This window comes from Zootoca vivipara, chromosome 3, assembly GCF_965207765.1.
Source record: "Zootoca vivipara chromosome 3, rZooViv2.hap1.1, whole genome shotgun sequence".
NCBI classification, from domain to species: Eukaryota; Metazoa; Chordata; class Lepidosauria; order Squamata; family Lacertidae; genus Zootoca; species Zootoca vivipara.
Window position 1 is genome coordinate 70,659,908 of NC_142586.1, and position 20,734 is coordinate 70,680,641.

At 44.3% G+C, this 20,734-nt stretch overlaps 1 protein-coding gene across 1 annotated transcript; it reads left to right on the forward strand.

The window, feature by feature from the left end:
• Positions 1-1,203: 1,203 nt before the first annotated feature.
• On the forward strand, positions 1,204-14,535 carry LOC118082833 (sulfotransferase 6B1-like). The gene is made up of 7 exons (XM_035110665.2): positions 1,204-1,405; positions 5,197-5,333; positions 5,793-5,882; positions 6,472-6,598; positions 9,820-9,914; positions 12,751-12,907; positions 13,930-14,535. The coding sequence occupies exons 1-7, from the start codon at positions 1,204-1,206 to the stop codon at positions 14,058-14,060; spliced, it is 939 nt and encodes a 312-aa protein (XP_034966556.1). The 3' UTR covers positions 14,061-14,535.
• The last annotated feature ends 6,199 nt before the right edge of the window (positions 14,536-20,734 follow it).

Consider the following 20,734-nt stretch of genomic DNA (forward strand, 5'->3'; position numbering starts at 1 on the left):
ACAGTTCTCAGGAAATAATTTGATACCACAATGATGTAACAAGGCTCAAATGTTCCTGGGATGTTTTAAATGTCTTCTTTTCTGCCAAAAGTATTCACTCTTTTGCTTATTTGTTTTCTATAGCTATAATTGTGTTAGGAAACTCTCCCATAACGAAGAAGAAACAGCATGCAGAAGAGCATCAGATAATGTGAAGCCTTCAATTCCTGATTCAAAATAGGTTTCCAAACAGTTATATTTAAGAAGAGGACAACTTCTTACAGGGCAGCTGACAAACTCCTCAGGGGTGGGGATGCCCTGTGGATCTGACCACAAACTCCATCACACAATTAAAACAGAGGATTAGTCGGTGTTGTTCACACAAAACATAACCCACAGTCAGTAGCAGTCCTGAGACAAAATCCTGCTAGAAAGAACAAATATTGTTCCCTGAAGACCAACCTTGACTGCCCAATACAGTATACAGTGGTGCCTCGCTAGACGAATTTAATTCGTTCCACGGGTCTTTTCTTATAACGAAAAATTCGTCTAGCGAATCCCATAGGAATGCATTGAAATTTTTTTGAATTTTTTTTTTGCCCATAAGAACGCATTCATTGAATTTCAATGCATTCCTATGGGAAACTGCAATTTGCTAGATTAATTTTTCATAAAACGGATTCGTCTAGTGAGGCAACCTCCGCTCGAAAAATCCTTTCGCTAAGCGGAAATTTCGTTAAGCAGGGCATTCGTTAAGCGAGGCACCACTCTATAGGGTAAAGGCAAAGTCCTACACATAAGAATGATGCCTCTCTATTTTCCTGGCATAAATGCTTCTTTCTCCCCTCATTGATGCTGTCCCTGAATAACAGAACATCTGTATGAATGTGAAATTACAGGCATACCCCTTCAGAGTGCAGTTGCATTGTTTTCGGGTTATGTATTATGCAAGTGTACCGTGGAGTGTGACATTTTGAAATCAGATAGGTCTTTTGGCTAAAAAAACCGGTATTCAGTTCTTCAATTCCCCCCAACCCCTTTTGGGCCTAATCCAACACAATGTTTATGGGATTACTCTGACTGGAAGTTCTTTGTATAGAGCCACATCCCTATATACAGAGCAAGGGTTCTTCGTCCGATTCTCTCTGCTCACAGATCTTACTAAAAGGAAGGCTTTGGGTTTCAGTCTCTCTGCAGTGACTTGTGGGCAAGTAAGAGGAGAAAATGACCACACACAGAAAGAAGTTTATCGCCGTAATAGATAAGGCAATGGCTGATGGTGAAACGATGGCACCTGAAGAGCTAGTGTTTTCTTACAAGGGGGTTTTGTATCCAAGTACTGTTTGCAGCCTTGAGACCTTCAAAGCTCTCGAGTCCTTTGAAGCAAGGAGTGACGACGTGTTCCTAGTAGGATACCCCAAGTCTGGTAAATACCATTTGCTTGCTATAAACATATGTCATGTTCAGAATAATTCTGAATGGTAGTTTGAGAGGGGTGGGAGGAGAAAAACTCATGCTGTTCAAATGAAATGTCCAAGGACCTGTCCCTGATATGCCATAGATATCAGGGCCAAAATATGTCACAGCTTTTGTTGTTGTTTAGTCGTTTAGTCGTGTCCGACTCTTCGTGACCCCATGGACCAGAGCACGCCAGGCACTCCTGTCTTGCACTGCCTCCCACAGTTTGGTCAAACTCATGTTCGTAGCTTCGAGAACACTGTCCAACCATCTCGTCCTCTGTCGTCCCCTTCTCCTAGTGCCCTCAATCTTTCCCAACATCAGGGTCTTTTCCAAGGATTCTTCTCTTCTCATGAGGTGGCCAAAGTATTGGAGCCTCAGCTTCACGATCTGTCCTTCCAGGGAGCACTCAGGGCTGATTTCCTTAAGAATGGATAGGTTTGATCTTCTTGCAGTCCATGGGACTCTCAAGAGTCTCCTCCAGCACCATAATTCAAAAGCATCAATTCTTCGGCGATCAGCCTTCTTTATGGTCCAACTCTCACTTCCATACATCACTACTGGGAAAACCATAGCTTTAACTATACGGACCTTTGTCGGCAAGGTGATGTCTCTGCTTTTTAAGATGCTGTCTAGGTTTGTCATTGCTTTTCTCCCAAGAAGCAGGCGTCTTTTAATTTCGTGACTGCTGTCACCATCTGCAGTGATCAAGGAGCCCAAGAAAGTAAAATCTCTCACTGCCTCCATTTCTTCCCCTTCTATTTGCCAGGAGGTGATGGGACCAGTGGCCATGATCTTGGTTTTTTTGATGTTGAGCTTCAGACCATATTTTGCGCTCTCCTCTTTCACCCTCATTAAAAGGTTCTTTAATTCCTCCTCGCTTTCTGCCATCAAGGTTGTGTCATCTGCATATCTGAGGTTGTTGATATTTCTTCCGGCAATCTTAATTCCGGCTTGGGATTCATCTAGTCCAGCCTTTCGCATGATGAATTCTGCATATAAGTTAAATAAGCAGGGAGACAATATACAACCTTGTCGTACTCCTTTCCCAATTTTGAACCAATCAGTTGTTCCATATCCAGTTCTAACTGTAGCTTCTTGTCCCACATAGAGATTTCTCAGGAGACAGATGAGGTGATCAGGCACTCCCATTTCTTTAAGAACTTGCCATAGTTTGCTGTGGTCGACACAGTCAAAGGCTTTTGCATAGTCAATGAAGCAGAAGTAGACGTTTTTCTGGAAATGTCACAGCTATATCAGGACGAATGATTTGTGATTAGGAAACAATTAATAGTAACCATGAAGGAGGGGGCAACGGCTGCAGTGCTAGTAAGGGGTGCTTTAGCTTCTTCCTCAACAACATTTTCAGGATTAAAATGTCCTGTCGCCCCCCCCCCAAAACCCCACCCTGCTCTTCCCCTGCTTACACTGCTACCTGCAATATATCTTTACCTTTCTTCCATTAGGACTAATAGTAGATGAGGATATTTTATGTGTAGAGGGCCACTGAACCTCACTCCTTCAGTGTGACAATACTAATCTGATATTGCCACATGCATGGCAGTTTTTTAAAATAAAAAATAAAAAAAGATCATAATCATAGGAAATCACAACCACAAAATCCACTACTGCATCTGCAGTGCACATACATCCATGCCACCAGGGGTTTTTGTTTTTAAAGTATTTTCCTGTTGTCAAAACGATAAAAGTTTATTTTGAGAGGAATTCCGGTCTGCCGCACGGACTGAGTGGTGCAAAAACCTCGAGCTCCGAGGTTTCTGGCTGCGTGGAGGAGGAGGGCAATTCCACGGGGGGCGACACGCCCCCCCAAAACCCCGGATCGAGCGTTCCGGGGCACAGATTGCTCGGCAGTGCCCCGGAGCGATTCCTTTGCTGCCCGGTAAGCTCCTTGGAGCCCCGAGAGCCAGCAGAGTAGCAGTCGTGGGAGCCATTTTGAGCACAATCACTACCTCCACGGAGCGAAGCTCCGAGCCGACAGCCTGTAAGCGGTGGATTCTTCCCTTTAAAAAGAAGAGATTTGGACTGAGTAAGTAAAAAATTTATGAATTGGACTCTGTAATTGGTTATGGGATGAGACTTAAAAGGGAAGTCGGTCTTCCCATTTGAGTACTGGAGGACGCAGTGGAGTAATGAATTGCCCCCAAATTGGATTTAAAATCTTTCCCTGAAGCAGAGTAAGGGGGAGAGTTGAACTGTGCTTAGATCTCTGCAAAGGACTGTGTTCTGATATGAGGAAACCCTTCTGGAAATTGGAGTCGGGTCAAAGGAAGGACCGGCTAGCCGCCATTATGTTGTCACAATAGAAAGGAATGTGCCTACCTATCGGAGATTGAGTGACTGTGAGCTGCTGACAGGCTGTCTAGTATTGAATTCAAAGATTGCTCAGCATAGATTTTAAAATTGAACATTAGGAGGAATATCAAAGAAATAGAAGTTGGAACCAGTTTGGATGGGACTTTATCCTTTTTTAAGCTTCGAAAACAAAAAACAAAGAGAACAATAATACCATTTCCGGCTCTGTCACACTTATGGAAATGGAGAACAACAACAAGATGGAGGAGAAGGTTCTGGATTCAGAGGAAGAAAATATACAGTGGGACTTGATTCTGGAAAAAAAAATGGAAATGAAAGAGGAAATGCTCAACTCTAATGGAAAAGCATTAATCTTGGAGGAGAAGATTGCTGAACCAAGAGAACTGAATTTTGAACCAGGAGATTTAAACTGTAGAAAATATGAGGAAGAAGAAGAGGAGGAGGAAGAAGAAGAAGAAGAAGAAGAAGAAGAAGAAGAAGAAGAAGAAGAAGAAGAAGAAGAAGAGAAGAAAATCACTGTTCCACTGGTGGGAGGGGAGGAACAGGGATTGGACTTGATTCGAAAGTCCCCCCAAAAAGGGAAAATCAGAAAGGTTGCCGTCCCAGTGAGAGGGGGAGGGAAGGATGTAGGCTGAAGTCAGAAAGAAAAGGAGATTGAAGATAAAAAGTTGGGAATGCAGCAGGGGGAGAAGCGGGCTGAGAAAGGGATGGATTGGGACAGAGTAGGAGTGGGGTAAAGGTGGAATATTGATTTATTTTAATTGAGTGGATAAAGACGGTCTGAACCTGGATAGTTTTAAGGAGCTAGCTGAAATTTCTGGAGACACCGATTCCAAGGGGAAGGGGGGATATATTAGTTTAAAGACAGGATTAAAGAAGAAGATATAGAAAAGGATGTATGGATATTTTTGGGTAGGGAATAATGGTTTTGAAATTGTATAAAAGTTAAGAGAATTATGATATTATAGGAGAGAAATTAAGAGGATTCTTTGTAAAGATAAATATGTAAGAATTAAGAATCAAGGTTTAAAATATGAGGTATGATGTTAAATTAAGATATTTGGAAACTGCAAAATTTAGATAGAAAAAAATGAGCTCAAAAGGGTGAGGAAGTCCGTAGAGTTAAGAAACAAGAATCCAGAATGTATTTTTTCTTTTTCTTTATGTTTTCTTTTTCCTTTTTTCTTTCTTTTGTTATTATAAAACCAATAAAAATATTATTTAAAAAAAGTTTATTTTGAGAGGTGGTAATAAGGCGTGTGTGATATGCGTACTGTTTCCATTTTTACAATTATTTTATTAATTCATTCATTATATTTATATACTTTTCATAAAAAGAAAAAGTTCCCTGGTACATTAGCACTGATAACTGTTTAATTATAGCTGTGAGGTAAAAGCATCACATTCCCTCTCTCCCCTTTTCAGGTACAAACTGGGTTGGTCAGATCCTAACAGATTTAGTGCTAACATCTGCAAAGAGTAACGAAGACACAAGTAACCTGGATAATGAAGAACTGGAAGAATTTCCCTATCTTGAAGTTGGAGATCCAGAGAAGTACCAGGTGGATAAAAATGTGTTTACTAAGACTGCGGAAAGGGACTCTGATTCATTCCAGTGAATTCTCTTTTATTAGTGACAGCTTGTATTGTATGTATAACATGATAAAAATGGCATTGTACCTGGGGATGAACTTTATATATCAAACTAGAAAGATGTTCTTTAATTCCAGAAAGATGCTGAACCATTTGCAACTATACTCTCTATCATTTTCAAGCCTTTTCTTCACACAGCTGTTGAGAAAAGCTATCCCAAATGCCCTTAAATTATTTTTCTTGATCATCTTCTCTATCAACAACTTTTAGGTAGCAATCCTGTACACACCCCTGAACTCAATGGGGCTCACTCCTGAGCATAGATATAGGGTTGCACTTCATTGTTGATTTTCAAAGCTCTGTTTGACTTTCTGTTTGAAATGCTAAACTTTATTTACTGTCTCTCTACCCCATACAATTTACCAAAGAGGATGGCAGATTTACCCTCTCGAAGAGTCATATTTACCCACCTCACTCCTCAAAATCTTCCTGCATCTGTCTTCAAGAACAAAGCCAAGGTGCGTGAGTCTTAATGGTGTGGAGGAAATATCTTAATGGTGAGTCTTAATGGTGTGGAGGAAATATCTGGAACACTGTAGCAGCAAGCAGTGTCTGCATGGAAATTGGCAAAATGTCCGGAGGGAAACGTCCAATTTCTTTGCGATTTTGCAATTTTTTCTGTCTGGAGAGTCACTTTTTGAAATATGACAACCCTACCGTAGATTTACTAACCTCTTTAGTGGCTCATTTTAGAGTTTCAATGACATGTTATGAGGTGTTTCTGTGACAACATGTAGATTTTTATTTATGGCTTTATTTATTTTGTATTTACATTAGGTCTCCAACTTCTCCTTCATATTAAAGGTAAAGGGACCCCTGACCATTAGGTCCAGTTGTGACCGACTCGGGTTGCGCGCTCATCTCGCATTGTCTCCTTCATATTATTAGTATTTTAATTATGTATTGTAAACTACAATATGTATTGTAAGAGTTATGGGGCAGCATGCATATGCCAACAAATAAGCAACAAATAATATTTTTATTACAACAGTTTTTTTTATCAAAATCCGCTTTGTAAACATCATAAATATTGTTTTTTACTTATAGATACTGCTGCTCATTAGAAATCCAAAAGATGTGGCCACCTCATTTTACCATTTTATCAATCGGTTATCTCCTCTTCCCTCTTACAATACCTGGGATGACTTCTTTACAGCTTTTATGAATGGACAAAGTATGTTCCCTCATTTCCCAACTGAATGCGTTGAGCTCTATCTGCAGATAACTATGCAAAGAAAAGCACTGTAGGCCCATCAGAATGACTGCATTAATTCGGATCAACATCACAGTTTGATCAATTTAGTTCAGGGGTAAGGGAACTTATTGGCCTGGTGGGACAACTCTGGTCCACAACCTGGACCACAACACTCTGTTGGGTGTTGTGAGCAGGACCAGGTTGGGCAAGTGAGCAGGACACCTACTCAGCCATTTGTTGTCACAATCGGTTGTTGTGGGACTGGGAAATGCCTTGCCTACAGAGCCCCTTTTGGCTAAACCTCACCTTTACCTGCCCTGAAGTCAACAGGGCATGGCTTAACTAAAATGGCCTCAGAGGTGAAAAAGAAAGACTTGGCAGGCCAAATTTGGCCCACAAAATCCAGAGCACTTTTGCGTCATTGGGTTGGGTTTTATTTCTTACGCTTTGAACTTAGATGACCACCATTCACCGTCAATGCCCCCTCAGGAAATATGGATGCCTTGATTCATATTGGTGTGTTACTACTTCTTCCTCTTATTGTCTGTGTTTTTGCTTGCTTTGTATATGGTAATTATTATATATGATGATGATGATGATGATTATTAAATTTGTATATCACCCATCATCTGTAGATTTCAGGGCAGTTCACAACATGAAAATACAATAAAAACAAAAACAAAATACATGATAAAAACAAGAACAAAAACCACAAACCAATAAAGGTAATAAACATCCCTCCCCACCCCCCATTTCCCACGGACACATTTTCTATCAATATCAGACTCTCCAAGTGTCTCTATTTTCCACGGACATCTCTGATTTAGAGAAGCTGTCCTGGTTTCTGATTTTATCCCAGAATGTCCCACTTTTCCTTAAGGGTAAAGGTAAAGGTACCCCTGACCATTAGGTCCAGTCGCGGACGACTCTGGGGTTGCGGCGCTCATCTTGCTTTATTGGCCGAGGCTGCCGGTGTACAACTTCCAGGTCATGTGGCCAGCATGACAGAGCCGCTTCTGGTGAACCAGAGCAGCACACGGAAACGCTGTTTACCTTCCCGCCGGACTTGCACTTTGACATGCTTTTGAACTGCTAGGTTGACAGGAGCTGGGACTGAGCAACGGGAGCTCACCCCATAGCGGGGATTCGAACCGCCGACCTTCTGATCGACAAGGCCTAGGCTCTGTGGTTTAGACCACAGCACCACACTTTTCCTTAGGATGTCCCTATTTTCATTGGAGAAATGTTGAAGGGTATGGAATTATCTGACCCATGAGTCATCTGAAGGCAATCCTGTATAGGGAAGCTTTAAAAAAATGTTTAATGTTCTATTATGTTTTTATATATGTTGAAAGCCACCCGGAGTGGCTGGGGCAACCCAGTAAGATGTGTGGGGTATAAATAGTAAAATTATCATTATGGAATGGGACGTCCCCATTTTCATCGGAGAAATGTTGGAGGGTATGTAATACGCTGCTACTGCACCTTTGGGTTATTAGTCATGCTCATTATGTTACAGTATTTTTTTTAAAGGAAAGAAACAGGGATAGGATTCATACTTCGTTAGACCCCCATGCCCATTACAGCCACCAGTCGTCTTTAATTCCAGATGTTCAAAAAGCAGAGGCTGGGAATCTTTTTTATCTGGCTAGTGGGTCACAAGCCAGTGTTTGGAGAGGCCAGAGGCCAGAGCGAGAAATGTAAATTCTACCTTTGTACAGTAAACTGATCGCTACACAAACACACCCCTTTGTTCTCTATCCAGACAAGCAAAATGTGTGGGCAGAGCTGGTGGAACATATTCCAGTCAGACAATGACAATTCAAAGAGGGTGTGAAGCAGGACCAAAGAGGGGGGTATAGCTTGAGGAGAATGATGTGTGGCTGCGGAAATAATAATAATAATAATAATAATAATAATAATAATAATAATAATAATAATAATAATAATAATTTAATATTTATACCCCGCCCATCTGGCTGGGTTCCCCCAGCCATTCTGGGCGGCTTCCAACAAAACAGAAATTCTAAAATACAGAAAAAGTGTGGTGTTTGAAGGGTACTGAGGGCCAGATATACAGGCTGATCTAAACGATGCTCCTTCTTCCACACCAGGGTAAGAGGCATCTCTCTCGCTGCGCCTTTGGTTAGGAAATGCCAGGCCTGCAGATTCTCCACATATATTAAGGAGCATCTAGGGGAAAACCTAGTTTGCCCACAGTTGCACATTGCATGCTGTCTCTGGGTAGGGGTAAATAGAAGAAAAAAGGTGTATGGACAGGGCTGACACCCCCCCCATGAGACAGGGTGAAACAGAAGCCAAAGAGGTGGCACCCCTGCAGGTACCCCACGCACCACAGTGCCTCTGGAGAAGTGGCGCTGATTTCATGTGAGATTTCATAAGAGCTCACCAGAAACCAGTGTCTTCTCTGCCACTGTTGGGGGCAGTGCTTTTTTGGCTTCCCAGGGTGGCGCAGGGGCAGGGTAGCATGGCAACACCGCAGATGGCAAAAGGGGCCACATTCCCCTGTGTATGGCGCTATGAAGAAAGGATTGATTTGCTGTGCCTAATACGGGACGTGGGTGGTGCTGTGGTCTAAACCATTGAGCCTAGGGCTTGCCGATCGGAAGGTTGGTGGTTCAAATCCCCGCAACAGAGTGAGCTCCCGTTGTTCAGTCCCAGGTCCTGCCCACCTAGCAGTTCGAAAGCACGTCAAAGTGCAAGTAGATAAATAGATACTGCTCCGGCAGGAAGGTAAACAGCGTTTCCGTGCAGGGCCGTCTTAAGCATATCTGGCGCCGTGGTGCGACGATCCCTCCGGCGCCCCCCTGCCCCGTTTCTGAGCGTGGCTGTCTGGCGGGCGCAGCGCGGCACCCCCCTGGCGCCCTGCGCCCCCCAGCCTGGCCATAGGGGCGGCCCTGTTTCCGTGTGCTGCTCTGGTTTTGCCAGAAGTAGCTTAGTCATGCTGGCCACATGACCCAGAAAAGCTGTCTGCGGACAAACATCGGCTCCCCCGGGCAGTAAACCAAGATGAGCGCCACAACCCCAGAGTTGTTCACGACTGGACTTAACTGTCAGGGGTCCCTTACCTTTAATAATATAACATCTACACCTGATAAGCAAGCCTCATTATATTCAGAATGCAAAGGAATGTTTTGATCCTCAACTAACCAGCCTTGTATTTCTGTCTTTCCTTGCAGTGGTCTGGGGCTCTTATTTTGACTTTGTTTTTGAATGGAATAAGCATGCTGATGACGCAAATGTCATGGCAATCACATATGAGGAGCTGAAGGAGGTAAGTGCTTTGCTGTGTGGAGAATGCCCTGCACTTTTGGCAAAGGGCATTGCTGAATCCTGGCCATGCGGCTATAAATAGTCAAGACAACAATGCCTAATGGTCGGCTCAACTGGAATACAGTGGTACCTCTGGTTATGAACTTAATCCGTTCTGGAGGTCCGTTCTTAACCTGAAACCGTTCTTAACATGAGGCGCGCTTTCACTAATGGGGCCTCCCACTGGTGCTGCGACGCCGCCACACGACTTCCGCTCGCATCCCGGGGGAAAGTTCACTACCAGAAGCATCTACTTCCGGGTTAGCGGAGCTCGTTACCCGAAGTGTACATAAAGAGGACGGTATGTAACCCAAGGTTCCACTGTACACGAACCAGTCGAAACACTTGTATTACATCAAAATGTGTGCGTCTTTCTTTATAGAGATGTGTCTAGCATAAAGTCTTTGAGTGATATGTGATCGAATGACTAGTAAAGGCCTTAGAATCACAGCAAGCTGCCTTATATTGTGTCGGATGATTGTTCAGTGGTAGACTTTGGGCTCTCAAATTCCAGTGGCGGCCTGCGTAATACTAAAATTTGGTGCCCCCGCTTCTCACGCTTCATTTTGCAGCACTTTTAAAAATCCAATCATTCTACCCCGTTGTTGTGGTGCCCCCTGCAGTGTGGCACCCAGTGTGACCACACCAGTCACCCCACCCTAAAAATGCTGACAGTGCCGGTCCAGGGTTCAGCCAAGGAGCATTTCTCAGCCTTATCTGGTGATTCCCAGGATTGAACTTGGGACAGATTCTCTGCTGTTGAGCTATTGGCCCTTTTTTCCTTCTATCCCTCCTTCCACAAAGTGCCTTGGTACCGTGTTTCCCCTTTTTTAATACGTAGTCAGAAAGTAAGCCATGGCAGGGTTTTTAACCATTTGAGAGCTATAAGACATACCCCGAAAATAAGCCATACTTCCGCACCAGCTAGCAGGACCCAGCATGCCGGCCGCGACAGGAGGAGGAAGCCTGCCGGGTCGGGTCAGTGCCCGGAAGCGGCGGTGGCTGCTTTAGTGCCAATAAAGCGTGCAGCAGTGCCGCACGGAGCACCAGCCAGCAGGACCCAGCTCCTGCAATGCCGGCCGCGGCAGGAGGAGGAAGCCTGCGGGGTCGGGTGGGTGCCCAGAAGCGGTGGCGGCTGCAGCGCTGACAAAGCGTGAAGCAGCACCGCACGAAGCACCAAGGGCACGAGCGGCAGGAGAAAAGAGAGAGAGGCTCGTTACTTGCGGCACTTTAAGAGAAGCAGCCAGAACCGATCTCCACATTCCGAGCCTCCCTTTTGCGCGTGCGGGCATGTTAAAGCCCCGATCACTTCACTCCCCACTTCTTCCTCGCCATCCCTCCCTTTCACGCGTTGCCTTGACCCCGCAGCCCCCCTCCCTGGCCATCTTCCCCTAAGTGCAGCGCTGCTTCGTGAGCGCTGCAGCCGCACGCTCTCTGTGTGTGCTGCAGCCGCACGCTCTCTGTGTGTGCGCGCGTCTCTTTCTTTCTCTCCCTGTGCGTCCGTCTCTCTCTGTGTGTGCGTGTGCGCGCGCGTCTCTCTCTCCCCCGTGCGTCTCTCTCTCTGTGTGTGTGTTTGTGCGCGTCTCTTTCTTTCTCTCCCCGTGCATCCGTCTCTGTGTGTGTGTGTGTGCGCGCGCGTCTCTTTCTTTCTCTCCCCGTGCATCCGTCTCTGTGTGTGTGTGTGTGCGCGCGCGTCTCTTTCTCTCTCTCCCCCGTGCGTCTCTCTGTGTGTGTGTGTGCGCGCGCGTCTCTTTCTTTCTCTCCCTGTGCGTCCGTCTCTCTCTGTGTGTGTGTGTGCGCGCGTCTCTTTCTCTCTCTCCCCCGTGCGTCTCTCTCTGTGTGTGCGCGCGTCTCTTTCTTTCTCTTCCTGTGCGTCCGTCTCTGTGTGTGTGTGTGTGTGTGTGTGTGTGTGCGCGCGTCTCTCTCTCTCTCCCCCCCGTGCGTCTCTCTCTGTGTGTGTTTGTGCGCGTCTCTTTCTTTCTCTCCCCGTGCGTCCGTCTCTCTCTGTGTGTGTGCGCGCGCGTCTCTTTCTCTCTCTCCCCCGTGCGTCTCTGTGTGTGTGTGTGTGTGTGTGCGCGCGTCTCTTTCTTTCTCTCCCTGTGCGTGTCTCTCTCTCTCTGTGTGTGTGTGTGTGTGTGTGTTTGCGCGCGCGCGTCTCCCCCCCCCCCACAGAGAAAAGGTTCCGCTTCGGCTCGTCATTCAGCTGCGCGTGCGCGCCAGGGGCATGGGCCCAAGCCTCGTCCCCCTCGCGCTTCCCTCACAAGCATCTCAGAGCGGGACGGGTCACGGCCTCCCTCCTTATTCCTCGGCCGGCGTGAGAGAGCCCGGGGAGCAGAAGGATCCCAGGTTTAACCCCCAGGTACCCCCAAGTTTGAAATTCTGGAGAGCTGCTGCCAGCCTGGTTGACAGTAAAACCTGGATAGCACAGTAGGCTAGAGTGTGGTGTTTATAATGTGCGCGGAAGAGAGCACCGAGTGTCCTGAGCCAGTGGGACCCAGTTGTACCAGCACTTAAAAAAAAAGACACCCCCTGAAAATAAGCCACCGTGTGTTTTTTTGAGGAAAAAAAGTTATAAGACGGTGTCTTAAAAAAGGGGAAACACGGTAGTTCCTACATCCTATGGTTCCTGGCAAAGCCTTCCAAGAAACCGCAGAATTGTACCCGCCATGCCTGTACATTGTAGATCCCACTCATTCTGCTCTTTTCAAAGTAACACTTTCAGCAATGATGGCATTTTTGACAATTCCTCCAGAAACAATTAATACTAAACGTTGCATATTTTTCTTTCCTTGCTTCAGAATAGACCTTTGGGAGTGAAACGGATAAGTGAATTCTTTGACTTGCAGCTAACTGATGACAAGATTCAAGGGGTTGTGGACAGAAGCAGTTTCAAAGCTATGAAGGAAAACGCTGGAAAAACCCATGGCGCATTTGGTGATATTCTTTTCCGCAAAGGTAAACTTCAAAGACCATGTTAATGTTCTGCTAGAGTTTAAAAATAGCTGGATTGTTGATATAGCTGCATTTCAGTCAAAGGCAGAGCAGGAGGGAAATAGATGGGTCAGGGAGAGGAGGCCTTTCTCCCTGTCAACGCTGGAACTGCTGTGGCAGTTTGACGAGAAAGAGGGTGGGTAAGAGGGAGGAGTTCTCCAACTCAGCTTAAAATCCAAGCTGAAGAAGAATTTTGGGGACCACAACATTTCCCTTCTGTTGAAGGCAAGTTGGTGATGAAAGGTTGGTTGATGAGTTTCATATGCGAATCTAAGAAAGTGTAGACTCTGGAAACATCCCTAAGAGCACCTCTCCTGATCTAAGCAACAGAATGGCTTGGTGGCCTCATTGTGATATTAGAAGTGGTAGTCATTTATTGAGGCTCCATCTGCAATACATATTAAAGCCAGTATTATACCACTTTACACTGCCATGGCTTCCCCAAAGAATTACGGGAGCTGTGGTTTGTAAAGGGCACTGGAAGTTGTTAGGAGAGCCTGTTCTCCTCACAGAGCTACTGGTCTCAGAGTAGTTTAATGTTCAACCCCTCTCTTCAGGAAACTCTGGGATTAGAAGCTCTGTGAGGGGAGTAGGGGTCTCCCAACAACTTTCATGAGCCTTAACAAACTACAGTTGCAAGAATTATTCGAGGGGAGCCATGCCTGTTTAAAGTGGTATGATATTGCATTCAATGAACAGTGCAGATGAGGGCTCAGATTAGATCATTAGCCTCTAGCCCCATTTGGGCTTTCTCAGAATATGTTCTTTTTGGTTCAGAGTATTGCCCAGTCTTGTCTTCCATTTCTTTGAGGAAGACACAACAGTGAGTGGATTTGGTTTTCGAAAGCAATAGCAGCAATAGCACACTAGTAGATAGGGGAAAATTTTATTAGAGCACACTAAATCTGGAATTGCAGGAGAAATTGTCAATTGATCCAAACGTATTGCTTGAGGATATTATTATTAATGAAATCTACTCTGTTCAGGTGGCGTTAGTGACTGGAAGAATCATTTCAGTGAAGAGCACAACCAAAAAATGGATGCAACATTTGAAGAACGCTTGGGTGGAACAGAATTGGGAGGAAAGTTAAAATATGAGGTGTATTGCAAGGCTTGAAGTCTTGACCCAGGACTCCCTCAATCCTAGAGCTAACCTTGTTTAAACTGAGCATAATGAGGGGAGTGCCAAAGCTCAAAATGTTATGTCTGTATCTAGTAGAGATGTGCAACCCCCATCTATTTGTATAGAGGCATTTGCAAGTTGCATTCAACAGTGTCCAGTCTTTTTACCTGTGTACACAATAGTTCAGCTATACAAATCAAGAACTGTGCACTCTTTCACACAATCATTTGTACATGTGAGGCTGTACCTTTTTCAGTGTGATGTGTGAACTGTCTTTTGTTACTTTGTGAACATATTTTTATAGATTTCAGGTAAACCTTGGAAGTTAATAAATGCTAGGGTTTTTGGTTATTTCTGATATGAATGGACAATGCAAGCTACAAAGGAATTCCTGGGCTGGCTTAAGCAAACAAACCTGCTAACATGACAAAAAGGTGTTGATGGACCATTGTGGAGAGGAATCCTTTAGCCTGGGGAGTGAGCTGTTACCAAGTTGATGGGGTTTGTTTGAGGGGACAGGAAGAGAGAGTTTTTGCTCAAGGGTTGCTGGGAGAAAGGAGGAGGATGAAAGGGCTGAGATCCATCTTTGGAGGGTGCTGGCTGCAGGCAGCTTATGCTGCTGCCTCTTGGAATGACTATGCTGTAAGATCTGGACTCTCTCCATGCTTCTTCTTCTTTCTTCTTTGGCGATCACTCATAGCTGAGTAAGATTGTCTTCCATAAACACGGTTTTAACAATGGGTCCCTAAGTGACTGTGGAGGCCAATTCTGGATCCGCACGTCCTTCCACAGTGGGGACATTGGTTTCCAGGCGGGAGTTGATCACAGTGTGGATTTGCCAAGCGTGCCTTCCTCTTAGCACGTTTCTCCCTTGCATCCTGAGATCGAGTTTCTTCAAAGCCCATGACACCTTTGGTAAAGGCTGTTCTCCAACTGGAGCGCTCTCAGGCCAGTGTTTCCCAGTTGTCAGTGTTTATACTACATTTTTAAAGATTTGCCTTGAGACAGTCTTTAAACCTCTTGTTGACCATCAGCATTACACTTTCCATTTTTAAGTTCGGAATAGAGTACAGTGGTACCTCTACTTACAAATTTAATGCGTTCCGAACGCACATTTGTAAGTAGAAAAAAATTGTAAGTGGAATCCCATAGGAATGCATTGGGAGAAAAAATTCGTAAGTCGAAGCAACCCTATCTAAAAATTTGTAAGTAGAAAAAATCCTATCTAAACCGCATCCAAGATGGTGGGCGGAGCTCCATTCGTAAGTAGAGTTATTCGTAAGTAGAGGTACCACTGTAGTTGCTTTGGAAGATGATCATCAGGCATCTGCACAACATGACCATTCCAATGAAGTTGATGTTGAAGAATCATTGCTTCAACACTGGTGATCTTAGCTTCTTCCAGTACAGTACACTGATATTAGTTCGCCTGTCTTCCCAAGTGATGTGTAAAAATTTTCGGAGACACCGTTGATGGAATCTTTTGAGGAGTTGGAGATGGTGTTTATAAGTGGTCCATGTCTCACAAGCATATAGTAAGGTTGGTAGTACAATAGCTTTGTAAACAAGCATTTTGCTTTCCCTGAAAATGTCCCGGTCCTCGAACTCTGCACTTCAATCGGGAGAAAGTTGCACTCGCAGAGCTCAGCTGATGCTGGATTTTGGCATCAATGTTGGCCCTTGTGGAAAGGTAACTGCCTAGGTAGGAGAAGTGATCAACATTTCCCAATGTTACACCACTGAGTTGGATTTGTGGCGCTGCAGAGGAATGCAGGCTGAAGGTATAAATAGTTGAATAAACCATATTTCTTAAAGCACAACAGTCTCTATTGTGTCTTCTATTCTCCAAAGGGCCACAGGCTCTATATGTGTGCCTGGGACCCCATGGACTTTTGCCACTGCTTTACAAGTCAAGAAGTGTGGACTCTTTCACACAAACACTTGTACATGTGAGGTGTACCCTTTTAAGTGTAATGTGTGAACTGTCTTTTGTTACTTTGTGAGCATATGTTGTTTCATTTCATTCCTGCTTTGTAAGGTCATTTCATTTCATGAATGAAGATTTGCTTGTGTTTTCCAGTGATTTGAATGGGCCAGGGCCATAGCTAGGGGGTGGTGAGGAAGGCCCCCACCAGGGGTCCAGGCGAGCTGCCCCCCGAATTGGCTTAAAATATGTCCATAAATATGTCTATGTTATAAGAATTTTAAGGTCATATATATAAAAATTTAAATGTTCATAACTGTATATATAAACCACATGTCTGAAACCCCACAGATTAGGTCCTGAACAAATTGAACTCAAATATTATATATGTCTATATAAGGGCAGGCACACCTTTGTTCTGGGTCCTCCTCCTTTCTCCTGCATGTGGGGGAGCACCCTGTTGCAACAGTTAATAAAGATCAAGCTTACTAGCTGCTTTGCTTCTCAATATTCTCTGGTTGGTCTCTGTTATTTTCTCCTACCGATAGAGAACCTACAAAAGGACTCTATATGGGCTCTTGGGTACCCCATAAGGGAAAAGGAGAAGTTTTTTTTCCTTATATCATCTGTAAATAAAAATATTGATTATTGCCTCATAAAAAAGGGTTTTAAATAGAGAGGGGAGGTTGGAGGAGAGGCAAAAAGAAGAACTAATTTGTCCATGGCTAGGGGCTGGGGGGCTCGATCTGGATGGTTCTGCTGGGGGCACAAGATCACCTGGCTATGGCTCCAGCAAAGCCCCAGGGAGTCTATAGTGTTTACAGTTCTGAACATAACTGTATGAAATCTGCAGGGATTAAGGGCAGGACATCAAAATGTCGGTCAAATAGGACCAAGGCTTTGGTTTTGTTTTCGTGCCAGGCACTTTACACTTGAAACATTTTAAAATGTTTCTGCTGCTAGGCCATCTTCTGGTTTACATGAAACTCACAAGGAATGTTGAGGTGCCCTTGATGAAAATCTCTCCAGGCATGTGCCTGGCATTTTCATTAGACAGCTTTCAGACAACGCTGCAGATGCAACTCTTGACCCTGGCTTTTGACCCTTGAGGTGTATGTTTTTAGGATCCACCTTACTTTTATGGTTTAACCTATAAAAAATTCAGTTTCCCCAAAACATGTAGCCAAAACGCAAAGCTGTCTGTTGGGGGAAAATGTGCATAAACATGAAGAGATTGGTTAAAATATCAAATGGAAATGCATTATACTAGGGGGATTGCTTGCAAAAATGTGCACCAAGTCAAAAGCGCATACAAAAATGTGAATGTTTGGAAAGATGCACACAAAACTGCTGGTTAATTTTTAAGAGGAATTAAATAAGGTAATAATTTTTATGTATTGAAATGACGAAGTGAAGATTGGAAAAATGGGAAACGGAAAGAAATGGAAACTGACAGATTCGAGCATCCCTACCTGGGTCTTACTTTATTCCACTCCTCCATGGTACCCCTGTGCTGTATGGCATACCTGGAGTCCTGGTCAATTGCACAAAGTTGGAGACTTGATTGATGACAGAACTGGGGGCAGGAACGGGCAAGAGAAACTATGGTGGCCTTATCTCTTAGAACATAGGGGTATATAAAGACCTATGACTGCACTTTCATTTTGATATAGAATCCGTTGTCAAGGTTTTATTATAGGCATTGGCCCATAATGTGTACTTTCCTCTTCTGAAGAGCCATTTAATCATTTATTATATGCTCACAGACCCATTAATCTTCCAAACAGTGATGCAACAAGTGCAAAGATCAAACATGTTTGATTTGGTCATTCTAGGCATGGCAAACAAATTAAATGATCCAGACTCTCAAACGAAAGCTCATTGAGAGGTGAACTAGATGTCAATACTGTGCAGTAAATACAGGGTTGTTTGATGTGGTTTTCTTTTTATATAAAAAAAATTGCACAAATTGCAACCTCTGGGAGGGGGCCCCCAGCTTACCGTAAGCGGCTCCCACTTTGCCGCTTTACAGCAAACCGGGGAGGGAGGGGGAGCTATGGCTCCTGACCACCCCTCCCTGACTCGCTGTAAAGTGGCAAAGCAGGAGCTGCTTACGGCGAGCCGGGGAGGGAGGGAGGCTGGGAGGGGCAGCCACGAACGGAGGATCCTCTACATGGCAGGGAGCCACCTTGCCACCCCCGGAGATGTGCCACCAGGAGTGCACCGCTCCCCACTTGTGATGCCACTGCTCTTCTGCAGACTGATCTTTAGTGTTCCACCACCAGCATCTGGGATCTAAGTCATTGTCTTTTGTGTCCTCCCTGGAGGGCTCTTGGGTGGGCGGCTCCCACCCCTCTTCCTCATCTAGCCGTTCCTTGACATTTGTTTACCTGCACTTTTAGGAGACAAACCTGTTTTGAATCTAGCCGTGCTTGTTCTCGGTTGTAAATCGTGCTATTTTTATTACATCGTGTCTTAGGCTCCTTTAGGGGAAAGAACAATATATAAATACCATAAGTAAGATAATAAATGACAAATTGAAGACAAGGAAACCAAGCTGCACGATTTCAACTCCCCAAATTACAATTTAACCTGGGCTTTTTTCAGCTGGAACTCAGTCCTGGCACCTCTCATGTGGGAGTCATTGCCATTATAAGAGAACAAGGGAGGTGCTCATGGTGAGATCTGGCACCTTTTTCTTCTAGAAAAATAGCACTGGATATAACCGTTTAATAGAAATGTGATTTATGGCTTCAGTGTCTTTATTTCTAGAGGCTCCCTTGTCTGAGTGGATGGAATTCCAGAGCACCTTTGCAGGACTGGACTCTGCCACTGGAGACTGACGGCCAAGCTGCACATGTTCTTAATGGCATCACTTGCAGTGAATGATTTCTCTCTCCCAAATAGCCAGCTTAGGGGTCCTCATTTGTCTTGGGGCCCTGGCTTGGGGACGGTGGTAGGGAGATTTCTCTCTTTGCCCTTGCTACAGTACAGATCCGGATCAGCTCCTTTGCGCCTGCAATTTGCATGAGAAAATACATTCCCATTCACTTCAGTGGCATCCATAGAAACTGCAGGTGCAGGAGGGTCAGATCAGGACCATGGGTTTGGAGTGGGGGCAAATAGAAAAAAGTTCCCATCTCTCATGCTGTCTGACGCAAAACCACCAGACATGACTATTTCTGAAAGAAGATAAAACCCCAATGAACACAAGAGTAAACAATGGGATTAACATAATTTATAGTATTTGCCCTACCCCCATTATCTTTGGAATAACAGTTATTTTTTTCATTTACAGGTGGTGAAAAGGCATATCAGGCACAGAGACAAGCAGTCGGACAGGGAACGCCCAGGGTTTTGTTCAAGGGGTGAAACTTCCCCTTTAAAATCATATTTTGTTCTAAGACAACCACTTAATCCCTTCCTTCTCTGCACTTAATGTTTATTTAGCTAGTTGTTTCACAAGATTTATATACTGTTTGAATGTTGTAAAACCTCAGAGGCATAGAAAAATCTAAAAAAAATATAAAAAATAAAGTGGTTTACTTAAGAAATTGTGTGCTTGTGTTGAGTTTCCAGTAACCACTCGGAGCACAAAAGCTTCTGCTGACTCTGTCGTTTGAACCTGTTGCTGATGTGAATATTTATTTATTGTAATTAAAGCTCATTTTTTCCTCCAATGAGCCCAAGGTGGCATCCATGGCTCTGCTCCACTTCATTTAATGCCCCCCCACAACCCCAAGAGGTAAGGTTAGGGAGAGAAACAGTGACCAGCCCAAAGTAGCCCAGTGAGCTTCATGGGCAAGCATGGATTTGAAATCTGGTCTGTCAGGTCCTTGTCTGACACGCTAACCACTACACTACACTGCCTCTAGAATCTCTCCACCCTCAATCCTAGGCCAAACATGTTTGCCTGGTCTGGCATTAACTATGTTGCTGAGACAGGAATGGATTCCTGCACGCACACAGGCCAGGCACAGATTACAGATTACAGAGGTCAGAGAGACCTTTTTCTGAATGCTTTCTGTCCTCTTCCCCCAAAAGAGTGGAAAAACATCAAGTTTGCTGATGACACTGAATTGATCAAGGTTGTTAAAACAAAAAGAGATTATCAAGAGCTCTGAAAGGACCTCACCAAAGTGAGTGAATGGACAGTAAAGTGACACATGTTGGAGCAAAAGACCTTAATTTCACCCTTGCACTCATGGGGTCTGAACTAGGGGTGACGGGCCAGAAGCAAGACCTCGGGGTCATAGTAGATAGCTGGGTGAAGATGTCGACCCAGTGAAGATGTCAGCCTCAGTGTGCAGTAGCTGTGAAAAAGGCATATTCTGTGCTAGGGATCATGAGGAAAGGAATTGAAAATAAAACTGCCAATATCATAATGCCATTGTAGAAATCTATGGTGCAACCACATTTGTATTACTGTGCATACAGTTCTGGTTGCCTCAATTAAAAAAGGATTATTGTAGAGTTGTGAAAGGTGCAGAAAACAACCACGAGCAATTTCCTATGAATAAAGGTTGCAGCGCTTGGGACTTTTTAGTTTAAAGAAAATATGAGTTAGAAATGACATGATAGAAGTTTATAAACCTATGCATGGAGAGCACCGCAGTAATACCATGTTGAGATGCATCTAAGACCCTTCTAATTATGTTTCCCATTTTATAAATGGGAATCACAGAGGTGGAAAGTCTTTAGTCTAGCAGTTGCCAACATAGAGCCACCCAGATCTTGTTAGATT